Raw genomic sequence first — 18,387 nt, 5'->3', positions numbered from 1 at the left:
GAACTAGAAGAAGGAAGTTCATTTTCTCTCTCTGTAACTCTTCACTTTCAGTAAAATAAGTCTTTTTAAGAAAATTCAGAGGGACAGAATGGTGGTTGTGGGGGTAAATTACTATCAGAGTATCTGGAAGGGTCAAAGTTTTGAAATGGATGGCAGTGAAAGTTACACAATACACTAAAAGTACTTACTGCCAGAAAATTGTGTAAATAAAAATGGTAATACACTATGTTCATATTTTATATATGCCACTACAATTTTTTTGAATTTTAAAAATAAGGGAAGTTTATTAAAAGGAAAAAGAAAAATTAACTCTGAAGCTGGAAACCCTTTGTAGTTGCTGGGGTCAAAGATAGCAAACTCCAGAAAACAGTTAATGGCAATGATCAGCTGGAACGCAAAGCTGGAAAGTCCAAGAAACATGTATAGTGGTATCTGCGATTATTTTTTCTCTGGGAAGTGGGGGCAGTGGGAGGACACTTTGCAGAAGTAATTTATAAGGTCCATGCACTGCCCTTCTCAAGTGACTAAGCCAAAAGAACACTGGCACACACAGGTACAAAGCCTGATGGTAACTGCTCCATTGTGCTATTATTTGTCCTTAAACAACAAAGGGTTTAACTCAAGATAAACAGCTTTTTAAGCAACATTTAAATTTAAAAATATGTATAGCCATTTGATATTTTTGACTCAAGGACAGACAGCATCTTTGATGTAGGCCACAGGTTCCCCAATCATTGATATTTTAGCAGCACAACAGAGTTGAAATTCATAACCCAGCAAAGTATAACCACTTTTCAGAACTATCCCACACAAAGTCAGGTTTTTATTTTGAAGAGACTCTGAGCAAGCTATCGAAATCCAAAATAGACCACCATGGAGTGCAGCACATTAAGCTGCACCTACGAAATCAGCTCATATTTTACCAGAGAGTCCCAGCTGCTTCACTTTTGTTTCAGCTCTCTAATGCATCTAGCAATGTGACCCCTGACACCAAAGAGACCAGACAGAATTCCAGGCTCCTGGCTTTGGCCTGCTCCCATTCCAAAGCACTGTAGCCATTTGGGGAGTAAACTAGCAGATGAAAAGCTCTCTTCCGGTTACACTCAGCCTTTCATGTAAATAACCCTCAAAAAAAGTAAAATAAAAATCAGACAAAGCTGGCCTTGCAACAATTTCCACAGAAGCACAATCACTGGCTGTAGTCTTTAGCATATGCTTCCTGGGTTTTGTTTTTTTGAAAGATTTATTTATTTTCAAAAAGAATTTTTAATTTTTATTGGAAAGACAGATTTTACAGAAAGACGACAAAAAAGGTTTTCTACGGCTTGGTACAACGGGGTACCCATTGCACTTGGGGCACACGGTACAAGTGCTGGATCCCACAATGGTTCTGATTCTGGTCCTGGAGGCTCCACTTCTGATCTCCTTGCTTGTTGGCTGGGAAAGCAGTGAAGGATGGCCTACAGCCTTGGGACCCTGCACTAGCATGAGACCAGAAAGCTGCTTTGTCTTTCCTTCTCTCTGTAAATCTGCCTTTCCAATAAAATAACTAAAAATAAATTAAAAAAAAAAAAAGACCTTTTATCCAATGGGTCACTCCCCAAATGGCTACAACAGCCACAGCTGAGCTAATCTGAAGCCAGGAGTCTTCTCCATCTCAACAAAGATGCAGGGTCCCAACGCTCTGAGCCATCCTCTCCTGCTTTCCTAGGCCATAAGCAGGGAGCTGGAAGGGAAGTGGAGCAGCTGAGACAAGAATCAGCACCCACATGGGATCCCAGCACTTGCAGGTGGAGGATTAGCCAACTGAGTCATTCTCAATTATGTCCCCAAAGCTAATTTATACTTATAAACTGTTCTGTCATGCTAAGTATCCAGACTCGAATCCATGCAATGCCAGCATCCCACATGGGTGACAATCCAAGTCCCAGCAGCTCTATTTCCAATCTGGCTTCCTGCTAATATACCTAGGAAAGCAGTGGAGGACAGCTCAACTACTTGGACCCTGGCCATCACAAGGCAAATCCAGATGAAGTTTCTGGCTCCTGTACCTGGCCTGGCACAGCACTGCTATTCAGTCATCTGGGGATCAAACCAGCAGATGAAATTTTTGTCCCTCTGTGTAACGGTGTGTTTCAAACAAATTAATCTTTTTTAGAAATATCACCTGTTGGCTGACTTAATATTTCCTTTCTGTAGTTCTTAAATTTTTGACATTTTAATGTGCATTATTTAGAACACACAACCGGAGAAGGCATTTGGTCCAGAAGTTAAACTTCTCTTTCCCTCTCTCAAATAATAAACACACGATTAGTACTTTCTTACACTTTCTTACATACCTATACCATTAGTAGTTTCTTAACACGTTCTTATATACCTATATCATTTATTTTTCCAATAAAACTATGAAGTAGAGAGATCAAGTCCTTATTTTGCATACAATTGCCTTGTCAAATTTAGAGTTGTATTACCCTTTGTGGTACAAAATCAGTTATCTTTTACAAAATCATGCTCTCAAATCTTCAATGGAGAAGAGTATTCATACAAAATGCTGCAGAATATTCCTGAGACCAAAGTGGCTGCACAGCAGTTTAGGCCACCACCTGCAACGCCAGCATCCCACAAGGACACCAGCTGGGATCCACTTCTGATCCACTCCCCTGCTAAGGCACCTGGAAAAGCAGCAAAAGATGATGCAAGTGTTTGTGGTGTAGATGGAGCTCCTTGCTTCTGCCCAGGTCCAGCCCTGGCCACTGCTGCCATCTGGACAGTGAACCACTGGATGGAACATTATTTCTCTCCCTTTCATATAATCCTGCCTTTCAAGTAAATTAAAAAATAAAAAAGGTTTTTTTTAAAAGAACAATCTTGTTGAATTGAACTTAAAATAATCTGATAAACAGATACTTCTATCTAGGCCATCTAGCACATGTCTGGGTATCAGCAGCAACAATATACATCACACAAAGACCAAGGAAGAACACGGATCCTACCCATAAGCTTCATCCAGACTAGCTCCAAGTAACCTATATTCACAAGAGTCCCTGCTGACTTTACACAACTCACAATCACATTTTAGTACGGACACAGCTGGACCCAACAAATTCCAGTCTCGCACTTTAAAAAACGTATATGATTCCATGTATCTATCCATTTTTAAAAGACGGAGGGAAAGCTTTCAAGAAAAACATGTTTATACATTTTTTCTACTTTCCAAAAACTAAAATGTACCTATCTACCTACATGGCTGTGTACTGAAAAGTTACTTTTTACCCAAACAGTTGGCCTTTGCCCTCACTCCAAGAAAGTGATCTTCACACCCTTGGGATGTCCTGTTAAGTTTGTTTAGCTCACAGGTTTGAGTTCCATGGGAGAACCACTAGCAGCGTGATTTACTGTGGGGCTTTGGGTCATGTACTGCCAACTTCCTGAAGGGCTAGAGATGGAAAATTCTCCTTGCTAGCAATCAATCAATCCTATCTAGGGAACAAAGCCCCCTAGACAAATCACAGATATCAAGGCATGGATGAGCTAATCTGGCAGCCAGTACTACTTGGTGACTGTCACATGTTAGTGCCAGAATTGAGTACTGTCCATAACTCCCCTGGGAGAGGACAACTCGAAGTTTCACCAATGAACTCTTGCTTTTAGTAAGAGAACACGGTCTCCAACCCTCTCCATGGGAAACAACACTACTCACAAGACACTACATTTCCCAGGGTCTTTGAACATCAGGAATGCCATGAGACTAATGGGAAATGATACAGAGCAGTTCGCACACAATCTGCACCATATACTTTATACTGCTTACATCTTTTTGTTGAGTTTGTCTTGGGAATGATGATGATACCCTCAGGAACAGCAAAGCAACCAAGCAACTGGAAGGAATTTGGGGACCTGAAGGGCCTACAAAGACACATACTGCGGAGCGTCTGCCCAACGGGGGACTACTATGCGAAAAAAGATCAACAGTTTGTGTCACCACATTTTAAATCTGTTACGGTAGCTTACCCTGTACCAAATAAACTTTAGTTAGGCACTTTAACATTATGATTTTGATTTAGTATTTAAAAGAACTAAAGTGCTAAGACATGTAAAACATGAATATATTGAAACTGAAAATGTACAACAAACAACTATGTTTAAGACTGATCTTACTAAAATTTTCCATCCCAAGCAATTCCATATAACAAAAGTTTTCTCTCAACCTTTTGATTATTCTAAATACACAGAACACAAAAAGATGTTCTTAAAGTGAATATTCTATTTACTAATAATTTTCCTTGGAACATAGATTTCCATAAAAATAAAAGTAGAAAGATTTTAATACTATCAAGGAGAATCACAGTCTCTAACTTTTCAGAGTGCAGTGAAATCAGTCAGTTCCCAGAGAGCCTCTCAGTTTCCCTGGTTTCCCGACTTCAAAACCTCACGGTCCAATTGCTTTTATTACACATTTCTAGCAACATGTTCCAGAGGCATCTCAAAGCCACCATGTTCTGAGCAGTGATCGAGCTACAAGGGAAATCAAATTAATGCCTAGAGATGACACAACAGAGTACACTGGGGCACAGCAAGGAAAGCCACCAACTGTGACACCAGCATCCCATACTGGGTGCTAGCTCTTGTCCAGGCTGCTCCAATTCAAAACCAGCCTCCGTGCTAACAGCCTGGGAAAACAGCAGAAGATGCCCCAAGTGCTTGGAACCCTGCACCCACATGGGAGACCTGGATGAAGCGCCTGTACTGGCTTTAGCATGGCCTAGCCAAGGTCAGTGCAACCTCTGGGGAGTAATCCAGCAGACAGAAGATCTCTCTCTGCGTCTCTGTCTCACTTTCTGTCTTTGTAACACTGACTTCCAAATAAATACATTCGAAACAAAAAGTACACAGGACAGTAAGAGGCCACTAATCTTCACTACAAACTGGTACATCCCCACAGGAAAAATGAGTATCTGTAGCAAGGTTGCTGGTAACAAGAGCAGAATGCTGTTGGATAGTAAAGAAGGTTGTATCAAAGATGGCGGGGGAGGGGGTTCCATTTACAACAGTTATGGTCTCGCAGCAGCCTGCAGCAGAATCACTTGAACGAGCTGTTAAAACAGATGGCTGGGCACCAGCTTGTAAATTTCTGATTCACAGGATTTGGGTTGGGTTGGGAAGCTTCAATTCTAAAATGTTCTCAAGTAACGATGATGTTCCTGGTCAGAGACACACTAAAGAACCAATGTTAGTTTTTTTGGTTGCTGTTGTTTTGCCCGTACCTGAAGGTATCTAAGGCAGTGAAGACAAGCACAGGATTTCAGAGGTAATCAGACAGGGTATGACAAGCAGAACTGCACAACAGCGATACACTGAACTCAGCAGCTGCAAGTTTTAATTGCATTGCATGCGACAAACCTGCTGCTAATCTGAATCTCACCTAAACTCCCAAACACCAAGTCTGATAGAATGGCTTACTTCACAGTCATTTAGAATTTGCTGTAACTTGTAATTGAGAAGGTGAATCAAGTTAAATACAAACTTAAGGTTATCAGAGAAAAGCGATTTATATAAAACTCTTCTACAGGATCCTACATTTGAGGCACTGCCAGAATGTAATAAAAACAAGAAAAAACAGTAATAAATCTCACAATGAAGAAAAACACCAAGACATCACTGAAGAGGTGGATCCCGGCTGACAAAGCTATGCAGCATTTCATGGGACGAAAAGTCTGTGAAGAAGGGAGGGAGACAGAAACTTTATGAGAAAACTCATAATCAAAATCAAAAATATGCAGATGATAGTTAAGGAAATATTCTGGAATCCACTGGTATGTAGAACGTACAGCCAGAAGTAGAAGATAAACTAACGAAGCTGAGGAAATGAAACAAGATTCTAAATATCATACTAAAGTATGAACCATACTTTCAGGTCTTTCCAAAGGAAGTACACAGTTGTGTACGTAAATGATAAGGAACGGGTTGGTTACCTAACAGGTTTCTGGCTCCTAATCTATGAAGACTTACAAATATGAGCAGAAATCCTTATCTTGTGCATGTTCCATACACGTAACACATCCTCCTCCTGTGCTTACAGTGCAAGGTACAGTAAATACCGACAGTAACTGGAAACAAACCTGAGTGGCCACAATTCAACTTATGGTTGGGGACAGCATCTGGCCTAGTTCAGATGCCCACATCTCATTCTGGCCAATTCCAGTTCCTCTAGGCGGAAACAGTGATGGTCCAGTAACTGGATTCCCGCAACCCACGTAGGAGAGGTTGACTGAGCCTGGCTACACTCAGCCTCAGCCATTCAGGGCATTTCTGGAGCAGGCAGCAGACAGGAACTCCGGGTACTTATCGCTTGCCTTCAAATAAATAAGTTGAATCAACACATATAGTCAAACTCAATCTTCTCTGGGCCTGCTATTGGGTCCACTTTTCACAAGTCCATACATTAAATGCAAACATAAAGAGAAAATGCTTAAGAATCCACTGGGCTCAGCACTGCAGCCTAGAGGCTAAAGTCCTCACCTTGCATGCACCAGGATTCCATACAATCACCGGTTCATATTCCAGCTGCTCCATTCTCTTCCAGCTCCCTGTCTACAGCCTGGAAAAGCAGTCAACAAAGGCCCAAATCCTTGGGACCTTGCAGCTGTGTGGGGCACCCAGACGAAGCTCCTGGTTTTGAATCGACTACCTGGGGAGTGAACAGGCGGATGGAAGATCTTTCTCCCCGTCTCTCCTTCTCTCTGTAAATCTGACTTTCCAAAAAATAAATGGTTTTTTTTTTAAAAGATGCCATTGCTTCTGCACTCTTCCTTCACTTCCTAACAAGAATTCTCTGTATTTTAAAATAAAAAACATTTTTAAAGATGCTAAAATCACTAACACTATTAATGACCTATAATAATTTGAGTGCATTATATTTTAACAGACTCTGAAAAGCATGCAGTGAATTCCCAGAGAATGTAACCTTCAAATGACAATCAGAAGAGAATCTAGGGCCTGGCGCAATAGTGTAGCAGTTAAGGTCCTCGCCTTGAACGCGCCGGGATCCCATATGGGTGCCGGTTCTAATCCCAGCAGCCCCGCTTCCGATCCAGCTCCCTGCCTGTGGCCTGGGAAAGCAGTCAATGACGGCCCAAGACTCTGGGACCCTGCACCCACATGGAAGATCCGGAGGAGGTTCCTGGCTTTGGATTGGCTCAGCTCCAGCCATTGCAGCCACTTGGAGAGTGAATCATCAGACGGAAGACCTTCCTCCCTATCTCTCCTCCTCTCTGTATATCCGCCTTTCCAACTAAAAAAAAAAATCTCTGTGAATAGGAAACTTGCAAGAATAATAACTGCTAACATAGCAGTATTAGTAACTCAGGTGCTACCAATTCTAAGTTAATGAAAGCAGTTTATCAGCACTTCCACCCACACAGGCTTAGTTTTCTTTTCACTTAATAGAAATGAACAGTCACCTAGGCCTAAAAACGCAAAGTCAAAAACATACACCCCAAATCAATTTTTTCACAGCCAACTTCATGAGCTCTTAAAATGCAAAAAAAAAAAAAAGCTTATAACCCTACCTACAAAATGTGTCAATAAAAGATCTGACTCAAATGAATATTAACCTAAATTTTTAAAGTCTAAGGAAATTCTTAGCAGAAGGCAACCACTTAAATTCAAATGCAACCTGGTTCTTCAGTTAACTGTGGGTAAATAAAGAATTTGGCCTTTGTCCTTGTTTATACAGACTCAATGCTTACAATTTCCTAAATGGCTGGAGTGTCTTTGTTGCATACACTGGCCCTTTGGATTACAACTGCATTTTATTAACAGGGTGACTCCAAGTGAGGCTCCTAAATTTCAGGAATTTAGGGTATGATCTTGAGTCACGTGTTACAGAGTTCAGCCACACGTGTGTAATGAGGTTCACACGAGCTTCCCTACTTTGAACTCACATACTGACATCCTGAAAGGATGATGCTTCCTGGGGACACAACGTTCATGTCTGGGATGCCCCACATTTAATCTTTCTCATCTGTTTAGTTTTGATTGACATTTTTTAAAAAAAGATTGATTTACTCTTTAAAAAGGCAGATCAAATTTATGGAGAGACAAGAGACAGACACATGTTCCATCTGCTGATGGCCACGGCAGCCAGAATTGAGGACTATCTGAAGCCAGGAACATGGAGCCTCCTCCAGGTCTCCTCCACGGGTGCAGAGTCCAAAGGCTTTGGGCCAGCCCCCCATCGCCTTCCCAGGCCACAAGCAGGGTGCTGAACAACACGCACAGCAAGGACATGAACCCAGCACCCATATGGGATCGCAGCATTTGCAGGGGAATAGAATCAGCTACTTGAGCCATCAGGCCAGGCTCAATGTATAGGCTTAAAACAAAACTGTAATGTCAAGAATCATGCTTTTCCTGAGTTGTGGGAGTCATTCTAACATGTTATCAACACAGGGACTAGTAGGAACTTGCCCAGATGTAACCAGTTGCGCTCATGGTGGTATCAGAAATGAAGGGGACTCTTGTGGTCTACGCCTTTAACCTTCAACATCTAACCTGACTCCATGTAGCTAATGCAAGAATTTCAGTGCATACAATAGGATATACTTCTCTACTTCTCTCCCTAGAATTCTTGTGAGAATTACATGTGGTGAAAAATCCAGGAAAGCGCTCTTTAGAGCACACAGCATTTGAAAAGCTAAAATGAACTTCTTTAGGAGAAGGGTTGTTTTTAAAAACACTAAGAATCATGTAAGTATTTTTAGAATTTAAGATTGCCCAGCATAAATAAGTAACAAAAGTACTTGAAATCAAAAGCTAACAAGTCATGAAGAAGCAGAGACCGGGTGGGTCAGCACAGTGACACATCAGTCTAATCCTCCACCTGCAGTGCTTGGATCATGCTTCGATCATGCTTCCTGTCCCAGATGCTCCACCTCAGCTCCCTGTCCTGCTTATGACCTGGGAACAGCAGCAGAGGCTGCCCAAGATACTGGGCCCCTGCACCTGCTTGGGAGACCTAGAGGAAGCTTCCTCCTCCTGGCTTCAAACCGGCTCAGCTCCGGCCACTATAGCCACTTGGATCAGTGGATGGAAGAATATCTCTGTCTGTCCTTCTCTCTGTAAATCCTGCCTTTTAAATAATTTTTAAGCATATTTTTTTAGAATTAGAATTATTACAAGAGTAAAATTTTAGGCACCAGCAACATGGCAAAATAGCTAGCAGCATCCTATATGGATATGTATTAGTTCTAGTCCAGCTCCCCACTAATGCACCTGGGAAAAGCAGGTCCAGCTGTTTGAGCCCTTGTCACAGGAGACCAGGAAGGGCCTGGTTCTTAGCTTTAGACCAGCCCAGCTTTGGCTGAATACTGCAGCCATGCTAGCACTTAACACACATTCTAACTCTTTCAAATAAATTAATTAATTAATAAATATTTTTAAATGAGTACAATTTTTCAATTTGATGAAAAGCATGGAACCTAGGGTGAAGTGGTGTAAGTGGCCACCTGTGACTAGCATCCCATATAGGTGTCAGTTCAAGTCCCAGCTGCTCTACTTCCCAATCCAGCTAGCTCCCTGCTTAATGTGCCTGGAAAAAGCAGCAGTGCTTGGGCCCCTGCATGCCCGCAAGAGACCTGGATAATTTTTTTTAATATATAAATAAATATAAAATACAAGAGCAAGCAATCTACACCATATTTTCAACTATATAATTTAGACTACTGTATAAAAGAAACATTAAGTCCATTGTTAGTAATTCCAAACGTAAGAACAATCAGGTTTAAGCATACAAAACTAGTCACTACTTTCTGACTAAACCTCCATAAAGGTCATTTTAGACTATGTATCCTCAGGAAGAAATGAAACCAGAAACATTTCAGTTACTGGGCTGGATACAAACTACTCACCAACACTCAGCACCTGTCCCTCTATACCAACCTTTATGTTCAAGCATAAAGCCATGCGGATCAGACTGCCCTGAACACGTATCTCAACTATCCTATGTCCCTAAGACAGCTATCCATCTACATGGTGGTGCATAATTTCTAAACTACAATATAAACATTTTAAAAATCGTTTTTTATTAGAAAGGCAGATTTACATAGAGGAGATGAAAGCTCTCTCCATCCACTGGTTCATTCCCCAGAGGGGGCCGCAATGGCCAGAGCTGAGCCAAGCTGAGCTGATCAGCAGAGGCTCTGCCACACAGGTGCAGGGTCCCAAGGCCTTGGACCATCACTGTTGCTTTTCCAAGCCACAAGCAGGGAGCTGGATTAGTGGAGCAGCAGGGACATGACCAGCATGCAAGTGGGAATTTGGCACTGAGAGGTAAGAGCATTAGCCAGTTGAGCCATCATACAGGACAAGAATTTCTATTACTTTCCAAGGGGGGGGGGGGGAGAATAAAAAAAAAACCAGAATCAAGGCTTTAAATCCTGATTTTATTAGAACGTCAACTATTTAATTTTCTGCCCTCTTGACTATGACACTAACTACTGGTCTTTCTCCAGGTGATGCTTACTATAGAAGGGAAAAATGATCTTAGCATTCAAAAAAATCCTTGGTTGCGACCTTATTTCTTCTCTAGCAATCCTGACTTTCTGGGTCTCTTCCTTCAATAAACGTAAGGCCGTGGCCAACAAAATTTATACGATTCTTTTTAGCACTGCTGAGATACTCTTACAAATGAAGTCTCAAAGTTAATGTAAAAAGTCATAAAACTTACGTAAAACCAGAATTTTTAAAATGTAAATAAAACTTTTTTTTAAAGATTTATTTTATTTTACTTTTTATTGGAAAGTCAGATGCACAGAGAGGAGGAGAGACAGAGAAGATCTTCTGTCCACTGACCCATCAAATGCCCACAACAGCCAGAGCTGAGCTGATCAGGGAGCCAGGAGCCTCTTCCTGGTCTCCCACACGGGTGCAGGGTCCCAAGGCTTTGGGCTATTTTCCACTGCCTTCCAGGTCACAGGCAGGGAGCTGGATGGGAAGTGGGGCTGCCAGGATTAGACCGGCGCCCATATGGGATCCCAGCACATGCAAGGCAAGGATTTTAGGCACCAGGCTACTGCACAGGATCCTAGATAAGACATTTTTGTAAGTAATGCTATATTAACAAGAATTTTTTTTTTTTAATTTAAAAAAGGAACACTGGGGCCCAACGCAGTGGCTCAGTGGTAAATCCTCACCTTACAGGCACCAGAACACCATATGAGCACCAGTTTGTTTTCCAGAAAACTCCACTTCCCATCCAGCTCCCTCAATGGGGCTTGGGATTGCACCTGCGTGGGTGGGAGACCTAGAAGAAACTCCCGGCGATGGATTGGCTCAGCTCCAGGCATTTTCACCACTTGGGGAGTGATCCAGTGGATGGAAGATCCTTCTCTCTCTCTTTCCTTCTCTCTGTAAATCTGATTTTCCAATAAAAATAAATATTTTTTAAAAAGACATACACCATTGGGCCCGGCGGCTAAAGTCCTTGCCTTGAATGCCCCGGGATCCCATATGGGCGCCGGTTCTAATCCCGGCAGCTCCACTTCCCATTCAGCTCCCTGCTTGTGGTCTGGGAAAGCAGTCGAGGATGGCCCAAAGCTTTGGGACCCTGCACCCACGTGGGAGACCCGGAAGAGGTTCCTGGTTCCCAGCATCGGATTGGCGCGTACCAGCCCGTTGCAGCTCACTTGGGGAGTGAAACATCGGATGGAAGATCTTCCTCTCTGTCTCTCCTCCTCTCTGTATATCCGGCTTTCCAATAACAATAAAATCTTTAAAAAAAAAAAAAAAAAGACATACACCATTAATAATTTTCATTATTTGCTTGCTAACTGAAATTTTATCCATCAGCAAACTTATGACATTTGCTTTCTTGAATCTAATGTGTATTACATACATTTCACACAAAACTTTTTGAAACAATTACAAGGCTTATATAACATTACACATAATGCTGTGAATAATTCCAATCATTTTTAATAATAAACAAAAAATAATGATTTTAGGTATCAACCTATTAAAATGTTTCAGACTTAAAGAATACACAGCCATTAAAGTACAGCAATTGTAGTTCAGTCTTGTTAAAATCTTAGCCACAGAGTGCTGAAACTGCCAGTAGTTAAGAGGAACACATGTTTTGCGGTACAAAGTAATGGCAAGTTTCCAAACTGAAACCTTATTTTTTACTGTGCCTCATGGTACATGGTTTACAACCTTGTGTTATGGAATCAGGTAGTTCTACATACCCTTGGCACCTTCCTTCTCCGTGGGACTAGCCAAGGATGACCATTTCTCCAACTCTGCTTCTTTAGAACTGTGCCCATCTTAGACAGTGTTGTGAATTATCAAATCAGACAATGCACTCAGCAAACATTATGGCATATCGCACTTCTTAATAACTTAGCAATTTTACTAAGTTTTGGGACAAATGGCAGAGCTGCATTTTGGTTTATTTAAAGTCAGATATACAGAGAGGAAGAGAGACAGAGAGGAAGATCTTATGTCCAATGATTCATTCCCCAAGTGAGCCGCAACAGCCAGAGTTGCGATGATTTGAAGCCAAGAGCCAGGAACCTCTCCAGGTCTCACACAGGTGCAGGGTCCCAAGGCCCTGGGCCATTTTTCACTGCTTTCCCAGACCACAAACAGGGAGCTGGATGGGAAGTGGGGCCACCGGGATTAGAACCAGTGCCCATATGGGATCCTGGTGCGTTCAAGGTGAGGATTCCAGCCATTGGGCCCGCATTTTTTTTTTAAGTTTGAGGCCAAGAATTTCAGATCGTATTACTTGTTAAATTTCAAGCTAAAAAATTTTAAAAGCATTTTTAAAAGGCATTTTACTAAGAACAAGTGAACTGGGTAAAAAATAACTGGTATTATGCAAGTGTAATTGTCACAAGCATAATCTCAATTTACAAGAACTTAAGTGGCAATAGTACAAAATAGTTACCATCATGAAGTTATTTGTATCCATGAATTCTTTTCTCTATTTCTACAAATGCTAGAGGAAAAAATCACAGTAAGTAAGAACAGAATGGAAAAGCAAGATACAAAGCATATATTAAGGACTAAATATAATTGGGGGGAGAGAATGTCTATAATGAAAGGAGCAGAAAGCACACCAAATGTACACATTCTTTCCTTACAAAATACAAGATGGACACTTCAACTGGATCTTCAAGGATTTTTCTGTCTCAAGACAGGAAGCCTCCAGCAAGTCCTTTCATCACCACAATCCCATCTGTGGCCAAACTTCAAAGGGAAATATATAAAAGGCACTCTGGTGGGCACCTGTCGAGATAACCACTAGCATCTTCCCCGGATAGAATAAAAAGCCTGCTTACTCAGTAAGACCAAACACAGGTCACCATTCTCAGCAGTTTATTAATTTATTCTAGACATCCACAAATCTATTTTTAAAATGATTTACTTCACTATAATTTTGGTAATCAAAAATTTACAAAAAAGTAATACAAAATTCAATCAGTCATGTTTAGTTCATGTCACAGCACAAAATTCACAGCCAGGGTTGTGGCAGACTACATAAAGTTGCAGCCCATGGTGTCAGAATTCCCTATGGGCACCAGTTGGAGTCAGGCTGTTCCACTTCCTCTCCGGTTCCCTGCTCATGTGCCTGGGGAAGCAGTGGTGGATAGCCCAACTGCCTAGGCCACAGCCCAGCTTCGGCTACTGTGGTCATCTGAGGAGTGAGCTAGCAGATGGATCTGCCTCTCCTGATTCTGTAATGCTGCCTTTCTAATAAATTAAACACATACACACCCATTTTTTTAAAACTATTATTTCAAAAGCTGACAGGCACAGAATTGGAGACAGGCTCTTCCACCTACTGGTTCACTTCCCAAATGTCCACAACATCTGAGACTGAGCCAATCCAAAGCCAAGGAGCTGGAAACTCAGGACAGGAACTCCACGTGCGTGCAAAAGAAAAAAAAAAAGCAACCAAACCACTGGAGCCATCGCTGCTGGCTCCTAAAGTCGGCACCAACAGGAAGCTAGAATTAAAGACATGTGATGTGGGTATCTCAGGAGGTTATCTCAACTGCCAGTGCCAATCATCCAACCTAAAACCTAAAACTCCAAGTAAATTCTCAAGCTTATTTCAAATCATTTTTTAAAAATATAAAAAACTGCCTGCTGAGACCAGCATGGTGGCATAAGACACTAATCCTGCCACCCTTGGCTCTGGCATCCCATTTGGACACCTGTTCTAGTTCTGGCTGTTCATTTTCCATCCAGCTCCCTGCTAATGGCCTGTGAGGACAGAGGATGATCCAAAGTCTTGGACCCCTGCACTCACATGGGAGAACCGGAAGAGGCTGTTAGCTTGCAACTTTGGACCCGTCCAGCTCTGGCCATTGCAGCCAACCTGGGAGTGAACTAGCATAGGAAGATCTCTCTCATCTCTCTCTCTGCCCCCATCTTCGTAACATTTTCAAGTACAGAAAAAAAGAATAAAGTTATCATTTTACTTTTATTTTTATTAAGAGGAATATTTACTGATTTATTATTCTAGAGAAAAAATAATTTTAAAAAAGCAGCATCCTAAACACTTTAAACTCAATGACTCCCTGCAATCCTACAAGATAGGTGTTAGTCACCTTACAGATGAGCAACCTGAGGCACCAATTAACATACCCAACCAAGGCCACATTGTGGGAATGTTAGAAGCCAGGATGCGATAGAGGCTGACTGCAGAGCCAGGGTTCAAACCTACTATACTATTCATTCACTGACTGAGCACACTAAGTTTTCCCACACTTCTAAGCACCCAACACAGAGCTGTTAACAAATGAGACGAGGCCACAGCCCTCTGGCTGAGTAGAGGCCAGGGATCAGAGAAATCTGATAGGGAAACTCACTGAGAGAACACTCCATCTTCACTTCGTTATACACACAATAAAGAATGGAAATCAGAGGTGATGGACCCGGACATTGGTTGGTTCTATTGTAGGGACCAGGGGAGGCGTGATGGCAAGAATCAACACCACCTAGACAAAGAGGGTGGTCCAACTATGGGAACAGCAAGGCTAACTTCCTAAGCAAGAGTCTGCAGGAAAGGGGAAAGCCCCCGTGCAGTCAAGAGTCCTGCAGGAGTGAAGAGAAGGAAGCTAGCAGGTGCCCCATCAGGCAATGTCCTCACGGGCGGTGGTGAGCACCTCGGATTCCACTTCAATTTTAATGTGAAGCTTTCAGAGCTTTATGAACAAGAACGTGATCTAGCTCTTATAAAGATTATTCTGATTCTTACATGGGGAACAGTCAGCTAGTAAAGGAAATAACATATCCAGTGAAGCCACTATTTCAACAGTGTTAGAAGAAATACTGCGATGTATGGTTTACAAGACAGGCTAACCAAAAAGCCTGCAAACTGGCTCTCACAAAAAACTTTTTAATATCCTCATCCTCTCACAGCACTTGGGGGACAAAACAGATATTTAAAATAACAATTTCCATGCTGACACTACTGTTGAGAGGGGGTAAAATCAAAAAGCCTCTTCCTTTTCAAAAAGCATTTATGTGCTTGACAGAGGCACAGAGAGGAGCAGTGAGATCTCCCACCTGCTGCTTCACGGCCCAGCTGAATGCCACTCAGTGCTGCGCAAAGCAGAAGCCAGGATCTTCATGCCCATTTCCCACCTGAGTGCCAGGGGTCCAATACTCGGGCCACCTTCTGCTGTTTTTCCCATTCCACTAGTAGACAGCTGGACCGGAGTCTCTGGGACACAAACTGAGGCCCAAATAGGACGCCCTTCTCTTGCTACGCCACCCCCTCTGTTTTCAAATGTTGTTAAATCTACCTTATGGCATACGATGGTCCATACATAGTCCACACATTCTTGAAAGGCAGAATCGGGATACCCAGTCTAGGACTTGCTCATCTATTCACCGGGATGAAGAAAAAGAGGTACCGTTCTCCTCCTCTGGGTGGCTTGCCTTCACACTCGCCCTCCAGAACATCCTGGCTCACTTGTGAACTTCAACATGGCAGTATAAACATGGAAATACAGACTTGTTGCTCACCCACTGCATACCAGTCTCCCCAGATGCTTTACATTTAAGAATGCATTTACTGTGGCTGCCAAAATGGGAAATGCTGTGCTCATCCTATGAATGAGAAAAAAAAAGTCAAAGTTACCACTTACTTGTCCAAACTCACACAGCTAGTCATTGGGAAAAACAAAATTTAAACCCACGTCTAATTGAGAAGATGTCAAAAAGGGGGCTATCAAAATGCACCTTACGTGGAACCGCTGCAACTTATTAATGATGATTAGATTGTTCCTGGTGAGCACAGGTTTCTTCAATCCTCTTAGTGAAAACACTTCATGAAGTTAGCAGTGGGGAAAAGGCAGTCGTCCCCCACACTAAAACACATTACTTTCAAAAAGTATTTTCTACTTGAGCCTTTAAGAAATTAATCCTCAAAATGGTTCTGATTATTTGGAAAGAAAAAATCTTAACAGATACGTACTATAATAGGTCCAACTTTTACAACCAAACACAGGGCTTTGGTACAGGCCCTGTCAAGATTTTTAACAAGATGGAAGAAAAACAATGACCAAAAGGTAAGCAGGTGAAATGGCTAACCAGACCGTGGGCCGCAGGACTCCTGGGAGTGGGACTCGGGGTGAGCCCGAAGTTGGGAAGGCAGGAACCTACAGCCAGCACCTTACGCCCAGAGGAAGAAAAGGGGGGTGGGAAGCTAGAGAAGAAAGCAACCTGAAAAAGCAGTCAGTCAGGTTCCCGGGAAGAACCAAGGCTGTTCTGTATCCTGCCCTCCCCGAATTCAGAAGAAATGACTTATTCTGGGAGACTGAAGCCAGCAGCCAAATACCCCCAACTAAAAATCCTAACAAGTCCTTAATTTTGTTAGGAGCCTGCACTGGCCTATGTTTCCTGACCTAAACATTTCTACGTAGGAAGCCTAAGACGCGGGGGTCAAGACAGAATCAGACTTGCACTGCCTGGCTGTTATCAAGGACATCCACCCACAAACGGGGAATCGCGGGAACCGGGTGTGCTAGCGCGGGGAAGGAGGCACTTGTCAGGGCAAGCAGAGAAACGGTCCCCCTACATGCCAAAGGGACAGCAACACGGAAGGCAAGAATAAAAGCTGCCCTCGGATATCACCGCCCCCCCCCCACGGACTCCGAGACCCTGCTGGTGGGCAGGGGGCGTGGCGGGCCAAGGCAGGGCAGGGGGGCGTGCGGGTCACGCCGCGGCGGGAGGCAGGCCCGCCGCCCCGACCCCCGACAACGCTGTGCTGGCCCAACGAGCGCCCGAGAAGCGCACGCGAATGAATGGCGCGGGACTCAATGGCCGGCCAGGCGTCGGCGCAGGGGGAAAAAAAAAACCGAGTTTGCCGGTGCGGTCCGAGCGGGGCGGGTGGAGAGGCGGAGGGGAAGAAGGGACGTCCGCCGGCGGGACACCGGGAGCCGTGGAGACGGAGCGGGGCGGGAGGCTGTGGCGGGAGCCGGGACGGCCGCGCCATGGCGGAGGCGGCGGCGGAGAACGGGAGGTCACGCGTTACATAACCCGGGGTGCTTCGGCGCGGCAGCGGCGGGCGCCGCGGGCAACCCAGGCCCACGCGCGCGCGCTCCCCGAGAGGACAGCTCGCGGTCCCGGGCCGGGGCTCCCCTCCCCCGCGCCGCCAGGCTGGGCTCGGCCGGGGGAGAAGCGGGAAGCGGGAGCCGGCCGCCGCTCAGGCGGGTCTGCGGGGCCACTCGAGTCCGGCCCGGCCCTTCCCCCCACCCCGCCGTCCGCCCGCCCGCCCGCCCGCCGGCCGGGGGAGAGAGAGAGGAGAGGGGAAGGCAAGTCGCTCACCTTCCGCGGAGCCCCCACACACCACCATGCCCGGGCCCGGCCGCACTCGTCCGGGCCTCGCGGGGCCCCGGCTGCGCCGCCGCACAGTGTCCTCGCCGCGGGAAGAAGGCAGTCACGCCGCCGCGCCGCGGTCCACGCTCCCCCCACGGTCGCGGCGGTCGGGCCGCGCGCGCGGGCTCGTGCGTCTGTGCGCGTGAGCTCGCCCCCTGCTCCTCCCCCGCGGGCGGGCGGGCCGGCGCGCGCCGCAGTTCGCCCCACCCCAGCGCGCCGCCTGCGCCGCCTCCGCCTCCTCCGCCTCAGCGCGCACTCACCCTGCGCGGCGCACGCGCCCGGCGGGGGACGACCCGGACGCCCGGCGCGCCGCGGCCAGCCCGCGCCTCCCGGCCCCGCCCTCCTCCCGCGCCGCCGCCCGCAGGGGGCAAGCGCCTGGGCGGCACGTGACCGTCTCGCTGGCGAGGGCGGCGCGGGGTCCGCCTTGGCTGCGCGCCTAATGCCGCCCGGCGCCTGGTTGCGGTGGCGGGGCCTCCGGGCGAGGTGGCCCCCGGG

The 18,387-nt window shown here is 44.9% G+C and overlaps 1 protein-coding gene and 1 long non-coding RNA gene across 8 annotated transcripts in view; one reads left to right on the top strand and one right to left on the bottom strand.

Annotated features, from left to right (window-relative positions):
- REV1 (REV1 DNA directed polymerase) overlaps window positions 1-18,387 on the bottom strand; it is a 100,601-nt gene that overhangs the window by 71,444 nt on the left and 10,770 nt on the right. For 4 of the 7 annotated variants that reach the window (XM_058667515.1, XM_058667522.1, XM_058667520.1 and 1 more), the window contains exon 1: window positions 17,842-18,001. The exons of 2 other annotated variants lie outside the window; for them this stretch is intronic. Coding sequence is in view for 1 of the 5 variants with exons in the window: in XM_058667523.1 (XP_058523506.1) it covers window positions 17,842-17,869 (28 nt within the window). In the remaining 4 variants the exon portion in view is untranslated. Of the gene's footprint in view, window positions 1-16,254; window positions 16,274-17,841; window positions 18,002-18,387 lie in introns of those variants that run through there. One more of the 7 variants, XM_058667519.1, reaches the window with a different exon arrangement.
- The window catches only part of LOC131480968 (uncharacterized), a 152,598-nt gene continuing 145,712 nt past the window's right edge, over window positions 11,502-18,387 (top strand). Inside the window, exon 1 of the long non-coding RNA XR_009245924.1 lies at window positions 11,502-11,633. This is a non-coding gene — a long non-coding RNA (uncharacterized LOC131480968). The remainder of the gene's footprint in view (window positions 11,634-18,387) is intronic.

Source organism: Ochotona princeps, chromosome 8 (assembly GCF_030435755.1).
Source record: "Ochotona princeps isolate mOchPri1 chromosome 8, mOchPri1.hap1, whole genome shotgun sequence".
Classification (NCBI taxonomy): domain Eukaryota; kingdom Metazoa; phylum Chordata; class Mammalia; order Lagomorpha; family Ochotonidae; genus Ochotona; species Ochotona princeps.
Note: the sequence above shows the minus strand (reverse complement) of the source record. Positions and strands in the feature narration are given on the sequence as shown.